This window comes from Eucyclogobius newberryi, unplaced genomic scaffold (genome assembly GCF_026437365.1).
Source record: "Eucyclogobius newberryi isolate DKJ021-1_F unplaced genomic scaffold, fEucNew1.0.hap1 SCAF_15, whole genome shotgun sequence".
NCBI classification, from domain to species: Eukaryota; Metazoa; Chordata; class Actinopteri; order Gobiiformes; family Gobiidae; genus Eucyclogobius; species Eucyclogobius newberryi.
The window spans coordinates 18,907,484-18,935,349 of record NW_027315779.1 but is presented as its reverse complement, the minus strand read 5'-3'; the positions used below and the strand labels follow the sequence as shown (position 1 = coordinate 18,935,349).

Here is a 27,866-nt window from a genome sequence, read left to right as displayed (position 1 = left end):
ATCTTACAGTCACTCCACATAATCAGTGACTTGTTTTATGTTACACCATAACTCTGAAACAAGTTCCTAGTTTGTAAATTGTGTTTACTGACAACGGCAAAATACTTGTTTTGAGTCTGATTCTGACCATCCTATCTTGTATTGTGGATTTTATTTTGTTTTACTGTTTTAACTTGTTCTGTACAGTGTCCTTGGGTGTTTTGAAAGGCTCTTAAAATAAAAAAAAGTATTTTAACATGATTGGTGTTGTCTATGGTCTGAACAGCAGGCTCTCCACAGAGCCACTTCACTTATAAATGTTGTCACACTGTCCTAGCTATAGGCACTTGTACACCACTCACAAATGAAACAACTGATTAGTTATTTTTATGCCCAAACTCCCTCCATTCTTCCATTTCTAAATTTGCTTTGTTAAACATGGAGGCAGTTTGACACCCTGACCAGGTTTATGAAATTGTATTCATAGTCAACTTCCCACATCTAACACAGTATTGATTTTTCACCCAAAAATAGCGCACTCACTTTTCTGCCTGCTTGACTTCTTGAATATGGCAGCTGTACAAAGACACAGGCAAAATGGGGCATCCACCTCGCTGAATCTGAAAAAGGCAGGGAATGTTGAAAATGTTCCTATCAGAGAGGGAGTAGTGTCACAACGTGCACCTTAAGCACTCCTCTCTCCAGCCTCCATCCCTGGGGCACTGTCTCTTGCACGATGGAAGGCTTTCTTATTGAGCCAAAGTGGAACAAATTCACAGCATCTGTGGACTGTGATTTTGGTGAACTTGCCAGTCCCTCATCGGCACGTTTCTATTCTCTTTTACCCCAAGCTCATTCTCGCACCCACCCCTCTCTCTCTCCCTCTCTTTCTCTCTCGCTCTCTCTCGCTCTCTCTCTCTCTCTCTCTCTCCTCTCTCTCTCCTCTCTCTCTCTGCCGCTTATGAATGTCACCTCTACTGATGGTGGCTGCTGGAATCCGCGCACACATACGCTCACAACCACTCGCTGACTTTGGGACGGGAGGAGGAGGATGAAGAGGAGGGGGAGGAGCGGCGGCAGCAGGGGGGGCTCGGCTAGGACTGTGGGAAAAAAAGAGCATGCCATCGGAAAAGGCAGGAAAGAGGAATCGCTCCCCCCCGTGTGTCCATGTCTCCGCTCTATGCCGGGCTGCATTCCGAGACACGCCGCAACAGCCGCTCCACATCTGGATCTAACACGTTTGGATTACTGCTCGGGATCTCCGCTCAGCGTTCCATGCCCCTGCTTTTAGATGGGAGGCAAAGTTGGACCTCCGTGGACTACACAAATGGTGACAAACTGTTTATTAAGAGCTTCCTTGCACCCAAGATGAATCCACTTAACTTCAGTAAAGGTGTTTTTATATGCAAATTATTTTAAACTACTCCTCTTTGATAAGTAGGCTACAGTAGGTATTTTGCAATTTTGTATAAGTTGATGAGGGAATTTGTATCTGGAATGATGAGCGGAGAGGAAGGGTAGAAGGATCACTGCAACCTTACCTTTTTAAAGTCATTTTAACCTTGCTCTGCTTCTGAACCGAAGATGTGACTGCAGAACTTTTTCTGTTCTTTCTGTGTCAGTGATTTATATTCTTTAGCCAGAGGAGCTTTTTCGTGCGACTGCAGGTGAACTTGCACTTGCACAACTAAACGCTCAACTCTTCGCTTGCGAGGGCTCCTCTTAAAAGGTCCTGTATATTAGTTTTTCAGTAAGAGGAAAGGCCAAACTAAAGAAAAAAGGTATTCTAAAAGGAAGTCACCCCCCTCCCAAAGGTGAGAGGGGGGGAAGATGGCAGCTCTCGCCAGCTCTCTCATCAGACAGAAACGGGCAGTCAAGGACGACCACCCCAACCGACCGGTAGCCAGCAAACGCAAGCCCTGTCCCAAGAGCAACAAGTCCCTGTGCCAGAAGCAGATCTTGGTCCTCATCTCCAAAGTGCGCCTGTGCGGGGGTCGAAAAGGGCGCAGCGAAAAAAGACCAGGTGAGTCACCACGCTCTTATCCATGACGATTCCCTCACATCAGACATTATTCTACATTTCAGACGTCACCGAATTAGGTTTATTATGATGGGGAGATTGTTTTGCCCAAAAAAGCCAAAATAAAGATTTATATTTTGGGTGATTATTTAATTTTCTGTGATGTCCATAATGTCAATTTCCCTCGACTGTGGACCTACTAAAGCTTGTCCTATTGTTCTTCGGTGGTTGTCATTGCTTCATAGCTTCATCCCTTTTTACCCAGTGAAATCCCAAGTCTGCAATGTCCCAAGGCTAGTTGTCACTTTAATAAGGTTTTATTGGATAATGTTGTGATGCAAGGACAGCGTCATCACTCATTCACCATCTGTCAACTTTTTAATGGGAAAGAAAAAATAAAGACAAGTGATTGTTTTCTGTTGAATTTGAGGATTTTGTAATTGTTGGTGACTATGTAAATTCAGGAATGGACAATTACTGAGTGATTCTCAAACTGTGGTACAGGTATGTGGTACACAAGGTACTCTGCAGTTCTAGTATTTATGTCTAGTAGGACATTGGTGGGTTTTTGTCCTATTTTGAGTTGGCCAGTGTTCAGAAGTATATGCTAGTTATGACTGAGGCTTGGTTGAAGACCAATAGCTGAAAAGTTTGAGAACAATTGCTGTAGTGATGCCATGATTCGTTTTGCATTAGAAATACTACGGTATTTAATGTATAACCGCAAAAGATTTCTCTGTATCTATGCACATTTTTTGCTGTATGGTTAAGATGAGTTATGCATACTACACAAATGTGGCAGAACAAACATCTATCATAAAGAGGCCACATGCTTTCATGGCTGATTGGATAAGAAACAGTGAGTTTTGCGGACCCCCTCCTCCTCCTCAAACCCCCGCAGCTAAAGACTGCATCTAAGCAGATTGAACGTGAGAACTATGAGGGAGCCTGCATTGAGGATGATGAGTACTTTCATTTCATTTGCAGGCCTCGTGTCATGCTATAACTGCAGAAATCAGAAATAGGTTTTTAACAATTGTCTAATTGTTTTTAATCAACCAAATGCACTTGTATTAATGATGATAATAATATGACCAAAAAAGTATGTTGTTAGTTTTAATTAAATTGTATGTATTGTATCGTATAGCTGCATAATAAAGTAATATCTAATCAAATAGAACATTTTGAATAATGTATGTAATATATTTTCACTAATTAGAATTTATCCACAAATAGTAATGATGAAAATCCTATATTTTATACAGTTCTTTTGCAACTACAGCCAGAAAAAACAGACCTCATGACATAACAATTGATTTCTCTGAAAAGGTCACCATTTCCAGTTTATTTGCTGCATAATCTGGCAGTTGTGTTTTATGTAATATCAGATGTTTGTATGTGCATTATTAAAATGCTGTATCTGAACCATTTAATGTAAATAATGTGCTTTGCCAGAAATAGTAAACAGTTCCTACTTGAACAACAGGGATTTACTAAGACTAAGAAGCAAGCCTCAATCTATGGATACCGTACAATCCCTACTGGTACCTGCCACAATATGGCATATCTGCCCTAAAGTACTTTTAACATTAAATTACATTTTTAAACAAAGAAAAATAAAGCAAAGAAATATTTGAATATGCTAGAGTGCACAACAAAGGCTATTGTAATATAATCAATATTCAAAACTAGAAATGACATTTGTAATATTCCAAGCACTAGAGTTACACAAATACTTTAATAAGATTAAAAAACTAACTGGAAAACAATTGTCTATTAGACCACATTAATTCTATAAAAGAAGAAAGGAAGTGACAAATGATCATAATCAACAAAGTGTGCACTAAAAAGGTTTGATTACCGGTAATACTTATTTGAGTAAATACATTATACAAAGCTGAGTCAAACAATATTATAAATTTCATTCATCAAACTGAACTAGAGAAAGCTCATTCCAGGGAAATCAAAACAAATTATGTTGACTTTGACCATCTTTTATAAGTGTAGCATTTGGAATAGGATTATTATTGCACTCTTCAGTTAATTCACACATTCTTTATGACAAAGGCATTACGTAGTTTTAAATCACATGTTGAATCAGCAGATCTGATACACATATATTTGCATACAAATTTCCCACTGGCAGATTTGTATTCATATTGCACTAAAGGTTTCAAGGAACTATAAGCCTTAAGCGGGAAACAAACATTGGTGTAATCTTGGGCTCCTTGATTAAGGGAAAAGTACAACAAAAAACTAAACTAAACAGCAATTTCTACTGAGAGTACCCACCAATGAAAGTATAAAGTTTCCTTTTGGGTGAATTAACTATTTATCCATCTACAGGGACACGAGAGGACAAGCGGACTTTGCAAAAGAGTATTCATATTTTCTTTCCAATATGCAGACCCAAATTAAGCACGTGTAAAAATAAATATAAAACTGTCAGTGCTCTTCTCTCGAATATTACCGCACTAGATGCTCAACAAAATCAAGATTCAGATACTAACTGATACTAAAACAAGTATGATTTGAACAGGTATTGATACAAATTGGATGTAAATTACAACACCAAAAAAGTGAGAAAGAGGTCAGGCCACAAATTTCGTGTTTGACTTTCAGATTGCAGATATTTTGACTTGGTTTATGGTTCACAGCTCTGTAATTACTGGACCTATCCACATGAAAAAAAAATTGGCACAAGGTTCAACATCTTATCTTGCAGCAGGAAGTGGTGCCATTATTCATCCCTAAGATGTGATTGTTTTTAACTGGAAGGACTCTAAGTCATAAGATTAATATGAAAAGTCTGTGGAGCCAATTCCTAATAAATAATGATAAGTGTTAACATTTGTGGATCATAAGATTGGATATTTCTCCCATTGAGTTTTACAGGCCCTCCAAGTTGGACCTTTTCTGAATAATAATTTTAGACTGGTCTATGTCAAATTATGTATAAAACCCCATCTAAAGATATTTTATTTTGTAGCCTTTTTCGTAGTATCTAAAACGGGATTGAAGTTTTTTATTTATTTATTGTGGCACCTCTATTTTCTAGTAACAATTTCATAGCTGTCATATTAGCGTCGTGCAGACAAGCTTTATTTACAACTGCCATAAAGATGAATGGTAATGTAATTTACACACAGCTAACAGGAGACGCATGCATATACTCCTAGCCACATAAACCACTACAAAAATCCTACTTTGCCACGGTCAAATCCATACTGTTGCCCTCTTTTCCGATCAATTCAGCTCATTAATGTATAGTGATTAATCAATAATCAGCCTCTTAGTTTGTTCAAGGTGAAATCTGACTTGAAGGAAACAAGGAGGGGTGGTATTGAACGGCCCACCCCCGCGCCACTGCGCTCTGTACAACCGCTAAACAACTGGACCCGTTGCAATATAAATATCCACGTGGAAAGGCAACTCTCAGCATCAGATGTAATGCACAGCTCGACATCCCTGAGCATCGAGTGGGCTGTTTGGCATGGTGGTACATTGTAGTATGTTGTCAGCAGCATCCCCCAAAAACAGTGCCCATCATCGATAGGGAGAGCACAAGCGGAGGCCCCCGGCTGGCAAGTGTCAGACCGGGTTACAAGGAGAGATTCAGCAAAGGATAGCATTAAGCTGACCCCAGGAGATCAGGGCAAACCTGCAAACTTGCTTACTCGACAACACCTGATCAGACAGTGCAGTGTTAGGTAGCTCCCCATCAGAACTTTAGCGACTGTTCCAGGGGTCAGAGAGGGAGACACACGGAGGGGGAGGGAGGGGAGAGCCTCTGTGAACACAGCCAAAAAAGAACAACAGCATTGGGTGCATACATAAATAAATAACTTTTCAAAGGATTAGTGAAACTGTAAGGAAAAGAGCATTCAAAGTTCTGCTATAGAAGTCTCAAACCAAACATTGGAATGACACAATTACATAGTAGAACATACACAAACTACATCAAACTATAGATTGAGGGAACGCCATATACTACAAGATGTATTTGGGAAAAAAGAGAGAAGGGAACCAATGGGCTTTCAATGCGAATGTCCTGAACATAAACAAGACGGACAATTGTTCAGAGGCTTTTAACTACAGGGGGCAATATATCAACATTTGATCAAAATCCTTTTTAGTAAAAAATGCAGCTGAAAACAGCAACAACAAAAAAATAAATAAAATAGGCAAATGAGAGGTATTAGAAATAGATGCTTTTACATCAACCAAAAAACAAACAAACATGTGCAATAGGTTAAAATCTTCCAGTCCAGTAAGGTAGTCTTGACCAGGCTCAAGACCCTGTACTGCCACTCACTTTCCCCGTTAACAGCATTAAAGGATGGGTCAAATGCACAGGACAAATCTCCCCACTGGATCAATAAAGTAGGCTGCAACCTTTTGTACTGATGTAAAATGGAATGACTATTGATTTCAAGGTACAAACTGTTTTTTAATCGATCTTGCCACATTTAAATGTTTTATGTATCAAGTGTTTCCATATTAAAAACACCTTTATCTTGGTGTGAATTTGTAAAATGATTCAGAAGTCTGTGTATGTTCCTCTACAAGAGCCAGCATTAGAAACAAGACTGAAACTTCAATGATATAAAAAGCTTTAAAAACTGACATAGGCAAATACTGTGCTAAGTAGTCAGTATAGATAATAGAAACAGCAAAGTAAAGGCAGATAGCTGTGAGATTAAGTAAAGGTGGGCGGGTGAATCAGTTTGTTATAGAAAAGCTGCGTGTGGAGAAGAAGATGAAGCGCAGAAATCATGGGGCTGGATATTAACTGCCTCTGCAGAATGCTTTACCAGAAACATTAAGGACTTTTTTGAATTGTAAAGCAGGTAGACTGATGTTTAATATCCTTCAAAGTGGTTGTCTTATTAGTTGTGTGTTGTTGCTGTTGTTTTTGAGTAGGCGTGTAGTCAATATGCCACTTCAAAATATTATAATTGACATAATTGATGTGCAACAACAAAGCTACAACAAAACAAGCAGGTCTCAAGCTGAAAATGTTGCTTTTGACGCACTCAATTTCTGGCGGCTTTTTCTTTTTTTTTGTATTTTTGTATTATGTCATTTTCTATGTTATTTTCATTTGGTCAATATTTATTTAAGTATTAAGTGATTGTTTTTCTCCATCATGGACATGGAATCCAGTCTGAGATGGGATAAACAATTGGGGGCATATAAAATGGATTGGTTAGAAATATGATCAGAAAACAGTCCATCTGGCAGAGAGGGTAAAAAACGACAACGCACCATACCAAGCCTTTACAAATTATATTTCTATATGTATCTATCTCGCAATGGCACAGAATCATACATTCTTATTTCGACTTAATTTTAGCACAGATTATTTTCTTAATTCTAAAAAAAAAACAAGTACCGTATCTTAATTTCTGACAGAAATGTTTGATACTGTTCCACCTATTAATGCAATTATATATTTAAAGAATATGTCAAGGATTCTTGACATGAATTCGCTTTGAAAATGCACTAGTGTTTTGCAAACGCTTGATTGCTTTTAAGGTCATTCCACCACCAAAGATATTCAGCTTTAACCCTTATTTCATCAGGAGCTTCAAAATATGTGGTACAGAGTAAGCGGGGTACAGCTGGTGAGCTCTTAATAGCACACAAGAGCAGGACACAGATTACAAACACAACTTTGGCTGTGCTGGGTGCACTTTATGCACCCAAGATTAAAGCGCCATATTGAATTATTTTAATTTATCTAACATGGACTGTCAAATCTTCTTATCTAAAGTCGCATTGGAGGACTTGTATTTTTGTCAGAGATTAGATCTTATAATAAGTCAGAGGTGACTGAGTGTCAACAATGACCGTAAGTCTTAGTCTAAGTGGGCAAGCGAAAAGATGCTTGCACAATAAAACAACCCCCCTTTACAGACTGTCCCAAAGAGCGCACCTTAACCACCCACACTATGCAGCTAAATTAAATATGTGGGTGGCTTTATTAAAGATGACAAGGACAAACTGAAGCTGCTACAGGAGGAAGACAGCAGAGAAAGTGGGAGACATGTTGAGAGGAGGACGTGAATGTGAATGTGGGAAAGGGGTGTAATGATGACCAGACAAAGCCAAGGGTGAAATGCCCGGACTACATGTTCTGTGGATGAAGAATGCAGATTTTGAGGCCTGGCCCTTTGGACCACTGCAAACAGTTCAAAAGGAACTAGTTCTATTTCTCACACTTCTCACAAAACATGAATAAACAAAGTCCTATCCCAGGTGCTGTTTTGTTGCCACAAAGGGTGACTCATATCTAAGTAAAACACTGCATGAGGACTGTAATTAGAGTCGATGGTTAACTGTTGTTTTTATTTTCATGCTGACCTATGTGAACAGTTGAGTTTTTTTTAATGCTGCAATCTGTGACGGCAAACAGAATTGCCTCTATTGAGAATAAATAAAGTTTGCTGAACTGAACTGCACCACAGCTTAAGACTTTAGCAAACCAACTTAAAAAAAGTGTTCTTTGACAAAAACACATGGATGGATCCTAAGTTACCATGAACAATGTGCTCTAGTTTAAAACGGGTTTATAACACAAGAGACCAACACAACAAGCATGCTCGCTAGTGGCAATGTCAACCAAAAGGTGTTATATGTGCAATAAAGTCAAGTGTTAAATACAAACTGAATGAGAGGAAGTATGCAGTATTTAAGGTATGCATTTGTGCTAGCCTCAGGCAGTAATCATTTTGTATTTCTAATGTTATGTATATGAAGGTACACATTTCCATCCACACATATTGTGAGCATTTTGTTGTAATCTTCGCGCCATGCAGCTAATCTCTTCTGATAATTTCCTCCTTCACTGTGAGGGTAAAAGCACATCAATTCTTGCCTAAATTTGAAACTCTTTATTGTCCACATTCTAGTTTCGCCCGTTGTTTGTTTGCCTCTGTGATCATCACTCGATCTGACTGCTCGGGACCCTTCTGGGAGCACAAAGGCATTTTTGTGGTTGTTTGTTCTGCATATATTTATGTGGTTATTTGTGTTGTTGCTGGAGGGTCTGCTGAAATAAGGATACATGAGGTGTGCTGGGTGTGCTGGGTGTTGCAGTCGTGTGATTTGGTTCTTGTCCATGTGGCCCTTATAAAGTACAATACATTATTAAAGAGAGCTGTGTCTCCTGTGTGGGTTTGTCAGAGAGCTGCACCTGTCTGATGCTAATGAAGCGCATACACAGTGTGTGTGTGTTGGTGCTGTCTAACTTGTCAGCAGCATTAGTAAGCAGGTACACAGTAGCACTTTGTGCTCCGTGTCATTGTCATGTCAGTGTTTATGAAGCATTGTAAGAGTAACGTGTGAGGCCTGCCTTAGAGTGCACCATTTTAACTCTGTGCTTGTTCTTTTCTACAGCAGGAACAGAGGTGTATTTCCCCTTGGAAATTAAATACCATATAGTATTAATCAAATTCATATTTGTCCAAGAATATTTGTATGAAGATAAAACTTATAACGACATCTTCCAACTCTCTTCATGGCTTTTGTTTTGTTCTAAAAAAGATAATATAATTACACTTTTAAATGGCAGTAAAATAAATTCCCACTAAATAATTAAATATTGTATCGTAAGGCCTTGTGTGAGCTCTAATAGATCCTTTAGGTTTAATATGTCCATTCTATAGTTGATGGCTGTTTCACATCATCAGTTTCTGAGAAATGCATGAAATCTGTTCAGTGCCTTTCTTTCCCTCGTCCTCTTGTTCTCTCTCTGTATCTTCCCACCAGGTTGATAATTACTAGCAGCTCTGTGGAGCACATGGCCCAGTTTAGAGAAAGGAAAAGGCAGGAAACTATGTTCTCCTTTTATTAGAAGTAGAATCAAGCTCCACACCAGAGACACTGTTCCTTTTCCAAACTATATAGGCCTTACATGCACAGGTAGTAGAACGACAATATCCCTTTTGCACTTAGTTTTTACAGGGCTATATCAAATTTGTATGCATATATTGATATTGCTTAGCTGAAAAGCAATCTAAAATCAATAATTAATTTATTCTCTGGTTAAGTATGACCGTGAATATTAACAAAGCTCCAGATTGATGAGAGAAGTGGATTTTTGTGAGTAAACAGACTACTTGAATCAAACCTCACATTAATGAAGGTACAACTGTATTTCTGCATTGTTTCAAAACAATTCAAAATCTATATTAAGATTGTGTATTGGTGATTCAATTCGATGTTAAGCAAAAGAGAAAAGGTTAAAGAGAGAAACAATTACAAACGCTCTTCAAAAAACTGTTAAATAAAATCACAAATTAAAGTCAAAGAAAAGTTTACTACATTGAAATGAGTGAATCTGGTAAAACAGCTTCACATTAGTTTGAATACAATATTATATATTTTCACTATTTTATCAAGCTCACATAGTTGTAATTGTCATTATCAGTAAACTTTATATGTACAGGGTTTTATGATAGAGTGTACTTCTCACAAACATCTCAAAGGACAATTTTTGATGAATCAGATATCCAGATTTTGCACAATCGGACCAGGTAAGGGTTCATGTTTAATCTGATTCGTTTTTAAGATATATTGTTATTTACAGCTTCATTTGCGCAGTTTCTCCAATGCTGTAAAGGTGTCCTCAACAAATGTATTTGAGTTGGTGCAGGAGCTCTATGTGGAGCAGTGTGAGCGTTTGGGGAGTCCTGGTAATATATAACAGGGGAAAGCCCCTGTTGTCGGGTCGGTCAGTGAAGAGGAGGAAGTGCCCTTGGCCGCGCACTGATGCGGCCCCGAGTAATTACCCCCAACCTTATCGAGAACAGGGCCAGTCACACGGTGGGCACAAATCAAGGCAGATCAGTATTAATGTAACGATAACCAACATCGAGCCACACACTCTACCGATTAGTGATAAAAAGCCCAACTCTACTGCTTATTTTTCAGAGCAATTACATCGGCGGCGCAGAGTTTAAGTGTCCTTGATGGCAGTCGTGATGCATGAAGCGATTACCTTGGGTTCTTATGTGCATTGACCTCATTTATTCAGAGACACATAATTGCAGTGTGCATGGCTGTAGGATTAGGCTCCAGTCTACACCAGGTGATTTTCAAAGTGATTATCGGTGCTGAATGTAAATTGATGAGGGGCATCCCAGTGAAGAGTGTGTGAGAGAAAGAGCTGGGATTAGCGAGCAGCCCAATTTAATAAACACAAATGCTGTGATGATTGAACTGTTGATAAAACACACCTTTACGGTCATGTTTCTGCTTAGAGTAAACTGTATTTTCAACAATACTTTTTTCAGCTGTTCTTAAATGATGGTAAATGTATCAAAACCAAGATAAACTGAAATACTGCTGTTATCAATTCTGACATAACAAGATTTTATAAATAGCCAACATTCCTTAATATTTCATGGTTTGTTGTGTGTAACAGAATGTAATACAAAACACAGAGACATTCATATTTAAAACACTCAATGACAGTAAAAGCAAAAAAGAAAAAGGAGCAAATAAAAGTAAAAGAAAAAGAGAAAATACTTTCATTCATCATTTTAAATTAACAGCATTATCAAAATGTAACAACAGTAAGCATTTTGTTTTCTTTGTTTTATCTTTAACTGATACTGTACTCATACAGCAGTTCTATTTTACCTCACGCTGCCCAGCCCCAGTAGGGTTTGTGTGTTTGGTTAGCTGGTCCGGGCATACATGAGTCACCTCTGTACACAAACTCTCTCTGACCCACACTCCTCTGACCTGCATCAGCCAGTGTTTTGTGTCACTCAGGCCCACTTGTGTCCCCACAGACGTGGTCCCCTCACACTCTGTAGAAAACACCCTGCCGGGTGGAGGCGCCCTGTCGGGTGCTTCTGGTAATATCTAGTGACAGGGGTTAGCCCTGAGAGAATCTGCCGCCTCTGTTGTTTTCAGTATAAGGATATACTCAACATTTGCCTTTACAAGGAAAACAGCTTCACATCGCTGGTGAGTTATATATCTTGAGAAAGTCTAGTTCAAAAAAGCAGTGCTACAATGACAGCAAGAATATTACATAATATAAATAAAAAAATTGTAAGGCCAAGATTGTGACCTGAGCCGCACAATTTCTTTATTATCAAATATGTCCAAATCTCTTTTTATCCAGTTCTTGTAAAGCGACTCAGGGAAATTGTGTCTCACCCCTAGTTAATAATATAGTTTCTCTTTGCTACATGTCTCACAGCTAGATTACATACATTGGATAAAAATATAATATATGCAATAATAACCAACGGGAAAAATGCTGCTTAGATGATAAAGCAATAAAGAATGAAAAAGTGTCAGTAATCTTGGCCACAGCAGGGGACCAGTCAAATGCTGCCTTTTGCTCAGTAAGTAGGTTTGGGAGTCCATTCCTTCAAACATTATGGAAAAACATGATATGAATAAAATAGACAAGAACGTTTGCAACCAAACCTCAGAGTCCTAACCAAAGCCCACAATTACACGCATATGTCCCCAAATCTACTTACAATGTTAAAACCCCAGGATTATTCAGGATATAAGCTCCTATTTGGTTCAAGGGAGGAGTTTGCCCCAAAATGCTGATGCATCATTTACTCTGTGTTAGTAAAAAAATGAAGCATATGAAACAGTTTCTCACAGTAGATAACATGAGCTGAGAATCTGAGCTGAGTTGACACTTTCATGCCGTCTTTTCTTTGTCAACCTACGCCAGTTTGGTCAAGACTCTTAAAAAAAATAACATTCTCACTGTTCTCGACATGCGCATTTCAATCCTTCAGCACGTATTTATCCATGCGGGTCAAAGAACAACTATATACTGTATGTCTTTAAGTGGCTGCTGCAGCAGGTCTGCCGGTTAAATGGGTTTAACTCTTGGTGAGATTTCGCAGTAACTTAAAGATATTTATGATTCACTCTGAAGCGTTTGATATAAAGCTGTGTTTGTTTTAATATTAGCTATATAACATGTTACATCAATCTGATCTGTGAGAAATGCCCTTTTCCTTCCAAGGCAAATTCAGACAACTTCAAGTTTGCTCAAGTTTCCTTTACCTTGACCTTGAAGTTTTGGCTTGAGGTCTGATTTGAATGGTGCATGCAATACAATATATTAATTGATAATGATAATAACGATTGATCATTGTAGATTCTGTTTTTTTGTTGTTGCAAAATACACAATGACATGATATGACAACAAGGACTACGTGTGAGCATTGAGTGCAGGAGTTCTCATTGGCCCTGTGGAAAGATTCACTGGGAGCCACTCTAACACAGCCGGGCCTCTGCGCTCACGTAAACAGCTCTGCATGTTCCTCTAATCCAAGCAGAGGTAAACCACTGTCACTGTTCGTCACTATCAGTCACTGCTCCTCCAGGGCTTAAACGGCACCAAATCCAACACCTTTAATCTATATATTGTGTTTATATGTATATTGCTGCAACTAACAATTATTTAAGTAATCATCCAGTCACCAATAAATTTTTTTTGTCAACCAGTCAAACGAGTATTTCTGTTTTTCTGTTTGAGACTTCCAAATCACAATGGACGTGAGACCACATTTACATTATCAACTGAATAAAGGTTATAGGAGATATGGTGAGTGAAGGGTTCTAGATCGAGAATTTTTATGGATAAAGTGTATTGTTGAGGAAAATCAGATTAATATAAATAATTAAATAAAGTCATTGTTGTGTTTTCAGAGTTTGTATAAGTCCAATTATCAAAATATGACTAAAATATTTTTTTTACATTATTTTTCTGGAAAAGCAAATCCGACAGCCATAATCCATAATGATTACGTCAGCAAAGTCAAGAAAAAGATATGAATCAATATGAAATTCTTCCTATTATTTGCAGTTTGACACACACATAGCGTCAAGGACACATTAGTAGTATGATTTTAATATTTTAAAAATAAGTTATCAGTTAAGTTCAAAATAACTTTCATTGAATTTGTATTCTTAAAAAGTACTGAAAAAATGCAATGTGTTTTAATTCAATTTGTCATAGTCAATTTTAGCAGTAACACCTTTTCATTTCTGTTTGCACATTTCAGTATTTCAGCAAGTATGCTAATAATTTTGCAACCGAGTTTGTACAGCTTCCATTTGGCCTTCATTAACTTAATTTACTCCTAATTTCCCAACAACTCGTAACCTTCAAAAACCAATTTCACTTTGGCGGCTTTGAGCAGGTGTGTTATGTTCAGAATGAGTGCGTTCAATTTGTTCTTGTGTTATGATTAGCAGGCTGTATAACTCGCAGGCATGACAGAGTGTGACAGATTTGTGTAGCAGCCGTGTACGTATTCTGTAAGCCTTTAGTCGATTTAGTCGGTCGATGGTTTTTCGGTAGACCAAATTTTGTATTAGTCGACTAATTTTACTTTATTCACATATAGAAATAAGAAAATATGGTGTAAGTTAGCTTAAGATCAAGGAGTGAATCATGAGTTTAATATGCCTATTTACAAATACAGCAAATATCAGGTCAGGTCATAGAGGTCCTAATAGTTTTCAGAGCTTTTGCCTCCTTGTGGTCGACAAATCGATGGGCTGGGCAAGTCGACCAACAATGTAGAAAAGGAAAGTCGGCTCAGACTGTTGCCTCTGTGACCCGGCCCCAGATAAAGTGGAAGAAAATGAGTTTCTTACTGAACTACAGCCCTAGTGTATTCTGCCCTAATACCCAGACAGTGCCATATCAAACACTGTCAATACTTTTGGAACAATACTCTTGGTAAGTCAGTGCAACGGAGCTATTTGATTTCACTCTGTTCTGATTATGCACCATTTGTTCATTAACATGTGATTAGGTCCAATTTGCTGAAAGGTAACACACTTAAATAGCGGTTGTGTGGCTTGCACTCAACACGGCGGGTACAAACAGCTAAAAAGATTCCACTAATGCAGGGGAACTATTACCTATTTTCTTTAGCATTTTTGCAATAAAGTTACTGCACTAATTAATCATTTCTGCAGGTTATTTGCTGCCTCTAATGACTGAGGGCTTCAGTAGGCAGCGCTGCTTTTTGCGCCAGTGAGCAAAATGTATCCATAACTGTTCAGAATATCGTGTTGATGTATGTGTTGAAGCATTACTTGCCTCTGTTTACAGTCATTAAAATGTATTTTTTGAACTTTCACTGTAGTCACAAGGTATGTGGCTTGTGATCTGGGAAATTTAAATGACTTAAAAGCCAAACAATACCAATAAAAACACTGCATTACAATACAATGAAAATCAGAGCTCAAACAGAAACACTACAAATAAACAAGGACACTAAAAGAAAGACAAAAAGAAAAAAAATTAAATCCTAATAGAGTATCATAAAAGAAAAAGTGATGCAATGTCACAAATGTGATTGACGAAGACGGCCGTAGGATAGTACCGGTATATGTATATATTTTGTATTAAATGAGAGCTTGCCAATCAGCAATATAGTGGCCACTTAACATTTCTCATTTGCTAATGCAGTACAGTGTGAAATTGAGTTTGACATCAATGCAGCTTCACTTTTCCACTTTTTTTTTCTAGAGAAACAGTCTATGGCATTATATTTACCTGCACTTTAACTATACCCAACATGCGATTACTGTCGGCTTATATTGCAATATTAGCACAGTTATCACGTTTAACTGGAAGTGAGGGGATGAACATAATTGCCTTTGTATCACTGTGGATGTTAGCAAACTCTGGTAATGGAGACATTTGTTTCTGTGCACATGACAGTAAGCATGGTGAGAGGTGATTGCTTCTGTATTTCAACAGCCCTATTGAATTTCTAACCTAAACATGCTTTCTCTAGCGCACATCACCTGTCAGTTTTAATGAAAAGACAAGAGAGCTCCCCACACTTCCCATTGCGCCCTTCTCTCATCTCTGCAACTGTGTAATGAACGGCTTCCTCCTCTCTGATTGGATGATGTATGGAGTTATTAGGCGGGATGAAAGCGTACATAACTCAAGAGGAAGACAAAAGAAATGGAAAAGAAAGATGTTTTGACAAGCGGCTTTGAAAGTGGGGAAGATGAGAGCTTTTGTGTCACAATGGGAGCAGGACACACTTTCACTGATGCTGTCCCATGGAGAGTAGTCCCGCAGATCTTACCTTTGTACTCTCTGTAGTGGTCTGCAGAGGACAAGGTGATGGCACAGCACTGTATGTCCCACGTCGAGAAGAGATGAGAGGACAGGAGCGGAGTTTACCCCAGGTTTAAAGTGGATCCAATGGAGCCGTAACAGTGGATCCAATGGAGCCGTAACAGTGTTTCTTCATTACGATTCATCTGCTCAAATGCACAAGCAAAGAATGGTCTGGTTAAAAATGTGGTTAGTCTAGTTTAATCTAATTATGATTTAGGGATCCTACTTTGGTCCTGTTGTAGTCTCATATTTTCATTTCATGTTTCCAATTTAGTTGAGTCCTGCTTTAATTTTGGTCTGTATTGAACACTACTTTTGTTTTTAATTACAACCTGAATTGAACATAATGCTATGTTAAGAAAACTGCCAAATGGGTTTCCCTTTAAAATCCCAGACTGATTTTTATGAAGCTCCAGTGGTCAAAACGTTCAAACAAGGCACTAGATAAAGTCTAAAATGAAATTGAGAGGGATTTTATAAAAAAAATGACTAATACAGCCTCTTCAATTTATATTTTACATTTGGCTGAACGTTTCTCCCTTGACTTCGACCTCTGTGGACATGAGCGTTGCTAAAAACATCAGCTGAGAGCAGGGGATGACTAATGTGGGCCTATTGTACGGCTGTCCTTGCGACTCCCGAGCAGCTTTGCCCAAACACATGTTTATTGTGCTGTTGTGCCGGTGAGTTATACATAAAAGCGCAAGTAGGAAAAAGAAGTATTGCTTTGACTTATACTGTATCTTGTTATGAGACTAATGTGCAAGTGTGACATATTTACTACACTCCTGTATCTGTAACTTTAACATAGTAAATACAGTATACGACAGCGGAATAGGCCATACCAATCATTTCCTTCTACGTGGTCCGCTGATATAAACAGATTTTTGTGCTACAGTGGGACAATATTGAATGACTTGTTTGGTTGATGCAAAATGTCCAAAAGCATAAACACATTTACTACCTAGTCCAAATTAATGATTTCATTTAACTGGAGCAAATATATATCGATAAACAAATGAGCTCAGCATTAATCGAACCTGGCAGAATCTGTTGTATTTTGTCTTCATTACACAGTTGCTAAGACGTTCTCCCCTGGTGTCTCTTGCAGATCCTCAGCTGAAAGGCATCGTGACACGTCTGTTCAGCCAGCATGGATACTATCTGCAGATGCAGCCTGATGGGACAGTGGACAGCACACGGGACGAAGGCAGTTCCTTCAGTAAGTCTTTATTCCTAACAGGAATACAGGATATTTTGGTGCATCAGGTTATTATAATTATTTAGTTGATAAGACATATATTCCATCCTGCATTTATTTATACAGCATTTAAACAGCAAATGGCAAATGACAAGGATAGAAACTGTATTAATAAGAGGCGCTCATAGAGTGCCTTCTCTCAGAGCCATTGGGCATCCCATTTACTTATATGACGATGTTTTATTACAGCTTCCATTAAATCCCATTTTGCTGGGGTCCATATTTACAGAACATAAACTATTCTCCTAATTAACATGTGATTTGATGACATTAACAATGTCATCAAATTACAAACTCCAGTTAATTAACTGAAAAGTAAACAGCACATTCAAAACCCATAACATTCTCCATCATATCTTATTTTAATGACAATGTGAATTACTACTACTATCACAAACTATTTTCAGATTACACATGTATGTTTCGCAAAACATGCATATGACTTTACATGTTTTTTGTTTTTTTTATTGATAAAATAGAATAAATAAATGCTGCATTTCTCTATCTATTTGCAATGATAATTATAATGACAATTTTATGCCAACAAAGTATTTACAAAATTACTTTCCAGGTAAAAATGCAGTTGTAGGTCTGGTCAGAGCCAGCCGGCCAGAGTTGAGAAGATGAGAATGTTCCTCTTGACCTTTCACAATCTAAATTTGGTTTGAGACCAGCAGCGATGCAGTGTCTGTCCTTTTCCCTCCATCACCGCACTCTGTATTCGCCTTTACCCCTGGCTAACCTGGCCGGGGTTTTTAATGCGCTAAATGCTTTATAGTGTTTGTTTGATGCGGATGGGCTATTTGCTGAACAAAACATTTCAGTTACATCTAGCGAGGCAGAACATTGTCATTGTGGACCAGATTTAGGGGCAGTGAAATATAGGGAAGGTGACATGGCATTGCGTTTGCTGCTCCATAAACTAAGAGGTCACTGGGCTTGAGAAAGATGTAGCATGCGGTGGTGACACAGTGGCCATTAAGCCTCGCTACATAAAGCGTGTACAGCTTTCTTTGTAACTACTTCTCTACCTCTTAACTTTTCATTTCAGCACAGTTCAACTTAATTCCAGTGGGGCTGAGAATAGTGGCAATCCAGGGTGCGAAGACAGGGCTGTACCTGGCCATGAACAGCGAAGGCTACCTCTACACCTCTGTAAGTATGCCTTGTAGATCACTAGATCACTAATCTATGCATAAAGGAAATTCATTTGCATTTTATAAGAATTCCCAAGCGGTCTATTAAAAATCTGCTTTTTTAATGCAATTCAATATTCACTTTGGGAGATGAGGTCCATCACTTGACAATCATCAAACAGATTCCACAACACAAAAGCTATTAGCAGTCCAGAAGCCCAATCAGGGACTTCAATGTGCAAATACAAAGGCGTTCAGACAAGGTGGATAATACAAATTAGACTTGGAAGATACTAAGGAATAGGCATGATACAGATTTCCATACCATAATAGAAATTATAGTCTATTATGTAAAACAAAGAAAAGAAGAATTTTTTTTTATTATGAACACAAAATATGCTTTTATACTACTTCTTAAACTGCATATGCCAGGTTTTTCATTTCACTGAAACGTGGGGAACATGATTATATTCAAGGTTCCATAACTGTTACCTGTCGACATCCATTCATTTTCTACCGCTTGTTCCCTTTCGGGGTCGCGGGTGACTGGAGCCTATCCCAGTGACTTTGGGCCTTAGGCGGGGTACATCCTGGACAGTGGCCAATTTTTTTGTTATTGGCTTATCAACATTTATAAGGTATTATAAGCCATGTACTAATGCTAGTAGTGCTTATAAAGAAATAACTTGTATAACTTAAGAACATCATTGTTTACACACAAGAGTAAAGAGCAAAGAGATCTTATGATAATGGAAACGTATCTCAAAAATGTTTAATAGGGGAGGGACAACAACAGAATATTTAGGGTATTAAGTATTGAGTTTGCTGTCTTCTATTGCTGCTTGTAACTTAACCCAGAATTGTGAATACAGCAGATTCATCTCTTTTATTTTGTGGATGCTCAGAAGCTTCTGTTTTCGCTTGTTTTCCTGGGTCAAAAACAAACTGCACAGATCAGTTACAGAGGTTATTGGCACAGCGTGTGACAAATGCATCACTCTGAATGCAACTTAACTGTGTGACGCCAGTGTTTCTGTCTGTCCACTGTGCAGAATTACTGAGAGAATCGAAACAGAGCATGATGTATTCATTACAATATGTCTAACTACTTTAGCAACTCCAAGTTATGGATTGTTTAGATGCAAGCAGATAAGAAGCAATTACACATATTTATGGGGACATTTTTCTATTTGATAGCAGTTAAAGTACAATACAACATTTCTGAATCACATTATTGCTGTTCCTTGCATAAAAATGACATTTATTCAATGCCTAATGGAGTATCAAGGGGGGCATCAGACAATTAGGGCTACAATCAGCTGTTGCAATTAAATTAAACAATGTGAAGGCAATTAACATTAAGATTAAACAATGGAGCTTTACAGTGTGAGAAAAATATTTCTGTATTTGAATGGTGAATGACCATGATAAAGATGATATTGAGTAGGGTAATACTACTAAATATTGTAAATGATGATTGTATATTTGCAATGTGATCTAGCATATACTGTGAGGCCCTTAAATACTTCACTGTATTATGAAGTCACTACTTTATAAAGAGCCTATTTAACATCAACACTTGGTTTTAGGGGCGGGCAGCACAAACAATAGTGATGGTCCGGCTCAATTTTATTGTAGCATTGAGTGGACACTCCAAGTTGTGACACTGACGGAGCTCTGGGTGCTGCGGCTATTGTTACTGTTAATAATTACACCTGTGTGTTTTAAGTCAGCCTGTCCACTGCGGATAAGACTCTTTGTTGCTGTTATTCATGGGAGATTCATGGAGCCATTGTGTAACTGGCTCTTTGGAAAATTCAGGAATAGTTGGAGGGTTTCAGCACCATGGACAGCGGCACAAGCTTTGACACTCCTTGTGAAACAGAAATACCATCGAATAGGGCTAGAATAATTATTTAAAAAGGCAAAAACAATGGGATGTGTTCACGTGACATCACAACATTATAGAATGTCTATAGATTCAACTTTAGTTGGACAGGTCAGATTTCTATAGTACAATTTGCTGTTTAACTGATTTGCTGACCTGGTTTATGGTTCATATCTTTGTGATTATTGAGCCAATACAAAAGCTTTAAGATAAATATGGCAATTGTATGGAGCCAATCCCCAACATATAATTGTAAGGGGCAACATTTTTGGATCTAATTTTGAATCTATCAGAGACCCTCCATCTGAAATAAAGACATCATCAAATTCTAGAATGTGAACACAATCTATTAGATTGCAATAATCGAATATTCATCTGAAATTTTCTGATGCACAATATTTAAGACTGAATGACTAAACATCCTTTTTTCTTCTTTCCTTTGGCATTTTCCTCCTGGGGGCACCGCTGTAAAACATCTGCTGCCGAGTATACACAGATTTGCAGAGTATCTTGCAAGGTTTCGTGTGATGCACATTCTAATGCAACCCAAACTTGTTAAGTGCATAAAAGGATGTTAGCATGTGTTACGTTTGCCCTCATAGTTTATATTTATATAAATGATACCAAAATGACTCACAGATGCAGTATTTGACTGAAATGTTTTGATTGGACAGTCAATATATTTGTGATAATATAATCCTCTTTCTCCCACTTTGCATGTTTTGTTGGCGAGCAGATGTGATTGAAGTCCTATTATGTTGAGAAGCTTTGAATGCCCGAGTGGTATTATGCAGATGAGGCATAGAGCGGAGAGCATCGGTTCTGCATGTGAAAGTTAACTCTTGAATTATAGCAACTATGCTACCTCATATTATCTTGTGAGCCCCTGATTAGCATGCATTACTGTGGTGCCGTGGCTGTGTGATAGGAAAGCAGAAGGGATTTCCTCAGCACCAGTCAATAGCTGTATAGAAAGCCTACATTGACCTCTTTCATGGACTTTCACATACGGAATGAAGTAAATGTGTGAAACATCAGAACAGCCATCTATGTGTGTTATGTAGCATGCCGGATTTTATGACCCTATATTGTCATGGGTGTGTCTAATGAGCTGATTTGCTGATGCAAGAGGACGTGCAGGTGGCATGCTATAGCCCTTTATGCATTCCATTGGGCATTCCATGTGGACGTACGCATTTGCCTTCAGATTTAAAAGCATGTGGCGGCAGTGCGTGACAATGCCAAGGAATGTTTTCATTTATCATAAACGGCGCCATCACTGTCACTCCAGAGAAGTTGAGGTGATTGACAGAGTGACTAGCAGCATGTCTCTAGCTCCTTCCTCTGCGCCCTGCATAAAGAGACTGTTTGCTGCTTACAGAGGCTTATTATTTGGCTGTTTCCCTCCAATTTCTTGACAGAATTCCTGTGCGTATCCTTGTCCAAGCACTACACGCTCAGTGGTCAGGCTGTTGTGCCAGAAAGTATCATGAACAGGGCCTTGTCTGGGTATAAATCTCAGCCTCACTACCTGTAGGTGACAATGGCTGATCCTGATACAAAAATAGAGCTTGGCTCTTTCCTGCCCCATTTTATAATCTATGTGCTCCGGAAAACTCCCCCAGACATTAGAGCAAGCGAGAGAGAGCAGCATGAGCGAGGCTACTGCTGAACCACAACAACATGGTGTTAACAGGTAAACCAATGTAAGCTATGCTAATCATGCGTTCCTGCACTGGACATACCTCAACACTTTCACATTAGAAGTTTTTTAACAAATGAAAAATGCTGTTTGTGATAAATAAAAGAAGTTTAAATTAAAATGATTCAAAAACAACCAAGAAATACTTCGGAAAATCGATGCCCTGGTGCTGTTTCAACAAAGAATTGCATTGACATGCAGGACAGCACTAGGAGCCAGATTGCATCGCTCTCAACAGACAAGAGAAAATGGAGACAAAAATAACAGAAAGACTAATTGACCTGAGTGCGAGGAAAGACTTAGAGAGGAGAAAAGGCAATGATAAAGACAAGCATTTGGCTGAGCAACAATCAAGAGCACTGAGGGATGGTTATTCTTTCTGATTAACTCATGGTATTTGAATCATTCATTTTCCAAATGTATCCAAATAATTTATTACAATTTGAGCATGTTCTTGGCATTGTTCATTTGGTGCTTGGGCAAATGACGCACAATTACACGTCATATTTTGGCAGGCCAATGCTTAGTTTGCTCATGCACAAACATTGTCTCTAGTAACTTTTTTCCAAATCATATTTCAAATACATCATACCAAATCATATTTCAAATACATACATACATCAAATTTGCAAACAAAGACCAACTATACAGCCTGTATACATGTCAACACTGCCTATTGCAGTTTGATAGTTGCTTCCCAGCTGCCAGTCATCACACGCAGCCTCTAGTCTCCTCACATTATTGTCTGCCCTTCTGTTGTCGTGCCACTGTCTCTGGCCTATCATAAAGCATTAGACAGACCATACATGTGTGGTGCTAGACAGCATTAGCGGCTAGTCTCATCCTCCCTAAGCCCATCTTAATAAGCACCAGTGCCCTTTTGACTTATGTAACCTAGCTTGTCGTAAAACATCCACATTTGACTTGACATGATAAGGGTAACATGCTCCACTGGTGACTTTTTACAGCGATTATGTCCCATTTGGTGTATAGTTATGAATGAACTCCATGTTATGTGGAAATACAGTTTCAGGGGAAGCTTAGGAATGGTGCAGCTACAAAGATTAACCTCAGAGCAGATATGACAGTCAATACAGAGGGAAAAGCTTGCATGGAACTCTGACCCCTGCTGTTAAAAGCAGGCATTGCACATTAACCAATAATGTATTTTAAATTCTGCCAGAATTAGTTACTCTTTCAACATTAAAGCAAACAAATTTGGCATGCATCTTTTATAATAATCCAAATGTCCTTTCCAATTTAAAAGTCAAATTGTTGTGCCCTTTTTTTACTTCTTCAAAGTGCTAATGTGGTGGGTACAACCCATAGCAATCCGAATGTATGATAGGATGGAGAGTTAAGTGCCCAAAAGCAGGTAGAATAGATGTAATCAGACACGGGGGATGAAGAAGGAGGTAGTGTGTGTGGGCAGGAGGTGAAGGTTGGGTTGCTGCTCTGCATCATAAAAAGGTTTTCCCAGGTTCGGGATTCTCAGCACGGATGCTATGTATTACCTTTCTGTGTCTTTCATTTGAATAAATTTCTGGCTTGAGACGTATCACAATAATTCATGGTTTTTATTTCATCTCCACCACTCTTCACTGAAGCGGAAATATCCTAAAATATACACTACATTTTATGGTGACAGTCAGCAGCTGTAAATCTAGATGTTAAAGATGGACTCAGAGTCCTTGGTGGTCGTTTGTGGTCAGGTCTGGAGGTCACCTCAAGGATGTGTTGAGGAGGGGAGGTTAATTAGCAGTGCACGGTTGTTTATGGCAACAGAGGATACTGACAACCAATATTTGCTTCAAGAAATCTATTTTAAATTTAAAAAGACAAAAGGAAGAAATAAAAAACATGAGTATTAAATTTTAAAAAGCAAAATACGTTATACATACAAATAAACAAAGATTTATTTGCAGCTGTTTCAATGGGTTGCTCTTTCTAAATTAAACGTTTTAAGTAAAATAATGTAATAAATTAAAATAAAAGCGCATGACATTATCACCATATTGTACAGAAATAATTGTGCCAGCTGAGCACACACATACTTTTTAGAAATCTCTTTGAGGATGGTCACATTCTGACCTGCTAATAGTAAGCAGTCAGCATATGAGAGGGGCTTAACAGTGACATTAGAGGTTATCACAGGAGACTGTCAGAGGTGGAGTTCAAGGGTATCACGGTCAAGTCCTGGCTTCTCTTTCCAGGCTGAAGTGATGGTCACTGCGTGGGGTGCTGCAGATTAAAGTGCAGCGCTCCTGCTTCCGTCCCCGAGGGCAAAGCGCTGAAGCTAGATCTACTCTATTAGCCACAATCCCACCCCCCCACTCTGCCCTCTCCCTCCTAGTGATCTTCTGCTACCTTCCCTCTCCTTCTGTCCCCTGCACTTCCCAACCTCTTTCTATCTGGACTGATTAATAATGAATGAAGCGGATCATCTATCGATCCCATCCTCTTTGTGTTAGCACAGCAGAAGATATCAAACCTGTCAGAGGATCTTTAAATAGCTCAGAGATGTGATGTTGTGGGAGAGTTTGTTAAAGGTAAGTCCTTGTTTTTGCAGTGAAAGAGAGGTGTTAACTGGCCAGGACAATAGCAGGTGAATGACTCAAAAAGAGATTTATCATGTGTTGCATTATAATCTGATCCCAAAGAATGTCGTCTCAATGTGAAAGAGAAAGTTGATGATCTGTGATTAAATGAAAAGTGTCTTCTCAGTCTTCTGGTCTATGTGTGTTTTGTACTAAAGTCAGCTCATGCTAACTTGTGATTCCTGAACAATCTTTCATCATCCGCGGTGTCACAGAAATTCCTACTCAGCCTTTTCTGCCCGGCTGCTCCCACTTAATCAATCCAAAAGATCGTCTTTGCTCTGAGACAGAGGAAGGACCCTGTCGAGACTGACGGACTGAGAGAGATGTATATCTGTCGTTACTGGTTAGCATCAGAGGAGAACATTATGCAGGGTTCAGTAGTAGTCCTTATGTTGACGACAGTGCACTGGGCCAATTGCTGCTATGACACAATAATTTACAACAAGAAGCTCAACCGTTAGGAGCTAATTTGATTTGGTAATGTATATTCAGATGCAGTCAGTCAAAGACAATTGACATGACATGAGAAAATCATATTAAAGAGATAATGATGAGCTTTATCCATGTCTTACAACTACAAACATGATTTAAGTGAGTTTATTCTGCATTAGACTAGATGAGTACAATTTGTACAAGTATAAATGCACCATGGACTCCTCACTAATTTGAATGAATGAAGAGCCAGACAACTGTTGTGTAATTATGTTCTTAACCTCAGAAGCCAAACGCTGACCTCAAATCTCACCTCATAATCCACATTCACTCACATCCAAAGAGTTTATTTCCTCTTCTGTCCTTCTGGATTGTGTCCATCAATCGTTACCCGCGGCAATGAATGACTATACTGTATATATTTTATTAGTTATTGCACTAAGGTAGGTTTCAATGATGGATTCTTTCATCTTTCCTTTGGGGATGTGTTCTGTTTAGAGGACATGGTCTTTTTTCACGTGTGCATTCTTTTCTTGACGTTCCCAAAGGAAGCTTTGAAAGAAACTCAAGTCAGGATATAATTCTAGCCTTCCTTTCCCTCAGGGCAAAGTCACCTAATTAAAGTGTTGCAACACTGATGTTTATATATTCTTTACAAGTGTGCTCTTACATGTATAAAATCTATGTTCAAAGATGCATTGCTCATGATAGTCTAAAATAAGTCTTTATATTTGTTTACTTATGTTCTTATGCTAATGTTTCCTTTTAGGAGCACTTTACTCCAGAGTCCAAGTTCAAGGAGAGTGTGTTTGAGAACTACTACGTGACATACTCCTCCATGCTGTACCGGCAGACCCAGTCGGGGAGGTCCTGGTATATCGGTATCAATCGGGATGGCCAGATCATGAAGGGGAACAGGGTCAAGAAGAACAAGGGAGCAGCTCACTTCCTGCCTAAAGTTATAGAAGGTATTATTACAACACAAAACTCAAAGGCGGTTAGCGCTCTTGCCTCCCAAGAAGGAGATCATGGGTTCGATTCCCAGACCAGACCAACATCACATGATCTCTCTGGGTGGAGTCTGCATGTTCTCCCCGTGTTACCGTGGGTTCTCTACGGGTTCTCCGGCTTCCTCCCACCGTCCAAAGACATGCATGTGTTAGGTAAATTGGCAACTCTAAATTGTCCCAATGGACAGGTGTTGAAAATTTGCATATTCTGCTACATACACTTAAAACATTGCATCTGGTTCGTCCAATGTAAATGCTATGTCCTTAAATAAATAAATAAAATATTACACACTGCTCATGGGATCTGCTGGTTTAAAAAGTATTAGCTTTAACATATGCTCCAACTTGCCATGGGTTTATTGCAAAGTGATCACATCTCATCAGAAAGTGCATTCTGCTTTTTGATTGGGTTACTTGAATTGAAGCCTAAAACTAAAACCAAAAATGTAAAGATAAGCAACTTTTAAATCATGTAAAATGTTTGTAGATAAATTAACATCATAATTGCCACCAGTAAAATCAACATTTGAATTTAACTTTATTTATTTATTTTTACGCATTTGGTATGGTATGGTATGGTATTGCTTTTATTTGTACAGACACAATACATCAACAAAGACAAAACGTCAGAGGAAATATCTGTTGCCTGGTTATAACATGAATGCTAATTTACACCTGTAGTCCTTGAGCAGGTTGGTGTAAATAGTGTATATACAGATTAAATGTATATAGAAATAAATGGCATGAATAAATTAAACAGATATTACATAGGGTCATATCTTTCAAATACTATTCTAAAATCAACATCCATTCCAATACACAAGGTGAACAAACTTGTTTAAGAATCAAGCACTTCTTTGTCAGACTTCCATACATTCGAAAACTTGAAAAAGGTTAGAATATCTGTTATAAAAGGAAAAGGCAGATTTGCTATGCGTTTAAAAATAACACATTATTTTCCCTCCCTTTGTCCTACAGTTGCTATGTATAAAGAACCATCACTACATGAGCTGGCCGCCAATGAACCAGTAAGTCCTCCGAGGAAAACGGTCAAGACGTCCGACTCTCCGTCCCACAAGAATGGGCGGAAAGAGGCTCCCAAAGCAGACGCCTCATAGCATAGGAGACTGCGGGTGGGACAAGGGCAACAGTGACGCTGAGAAGAACAGAGCCACCCATTATGCTTTGCTGGTGGCTGAGGGAATACTTCGCATGGGCCACTGAATTCCAGGGGTGCACTGCAAAAGCCAGAGGGGTCAAGAGGAGCCAATCAGGAGGCAAGACAAGAAGTCCACCAACCCCCCCGAAACCTCCTTCACCTGAGCGAAACCAAGCCCAGGGGCAACACCTCCGCTCATGTGCCCCTTTCTGATATGCAGTCTCCTTTAAGTTCTCTGTCCCACCTGACAATCACAGAGTCACGGTTCCAGATTTTCATCCATTTTCTGACCAGCTAAGCTAATCACCAAGGTCAACTAAAAGCAACGTAGAGATCAATCCGGCAAGGACAAAACAGTCCAAAATAGGTTACGTCCTGAGGGAAATGTCTCAAAGTAGGACTGGGCGCTATGGTCAAACTGTACAGCACAAAATATTAAAGGTGCACTATGTAGCTGTTTTGGTGGTGGTTGCTTGCTCAGTGGAGATGCTATTGCTTTGCCTGGAATGTTCCACAGTCAGTGTATCATG

At 38.7% G+C, this 27,866-nt stretch overlaps 1 protein-coding gene across 1 annotated transcript; it reads left to right on the top strand.

Moving 5' to 3' along the window:
- The first annotated feature begins 986 nt into the window (after positions 1-986).
- Positions 987-27,866, top strand: fgf11b (fibroblast growth factor 11b). Its single transcript, XM_072446530.1, has 5 exons — positions 987-2,002; positions 17,260-17,370; positions 18,461-18,564; positions 25,937-26,135; positions 27,156-27,866. The coding sequence occupies exons 1-5, from the start codon at positions 1,810-1,812 to the stop codon at positions 27,293-27,295; spliced, it is 747 nt and encodes a 248-aa protein (XP_072302631.1). The 5' UTR covers positions 987-1,809; the 3' UTR covers positions 27,296-27,866.

Excerpts from the sequence above, each read along its gene's own strand:
- fgf11b (XM_072446530.1), top strand. The coding sequence starts at position 1,810 with ATGGCAGCTCTCGCCAGCTCTCTCATCAGACAGAAACGGGCAGTCAAG. Across the intron at positions 2,003-17,259 it reads GCGCAGCGAAAAAAGACCAG|ATCCTCAGCTGAAAGGCATC; the intron begins GTGAGTCACCAC and ends TGTCTCTTGCAG. Across the intron at positions 17,371-18,460 it reads GGACGAAGGCAGTTCCTTCA|CACAGTTCAACTTAATTCCA; the intron begins GTAAGTCTTTAT and ends TTTTCATTTCAG.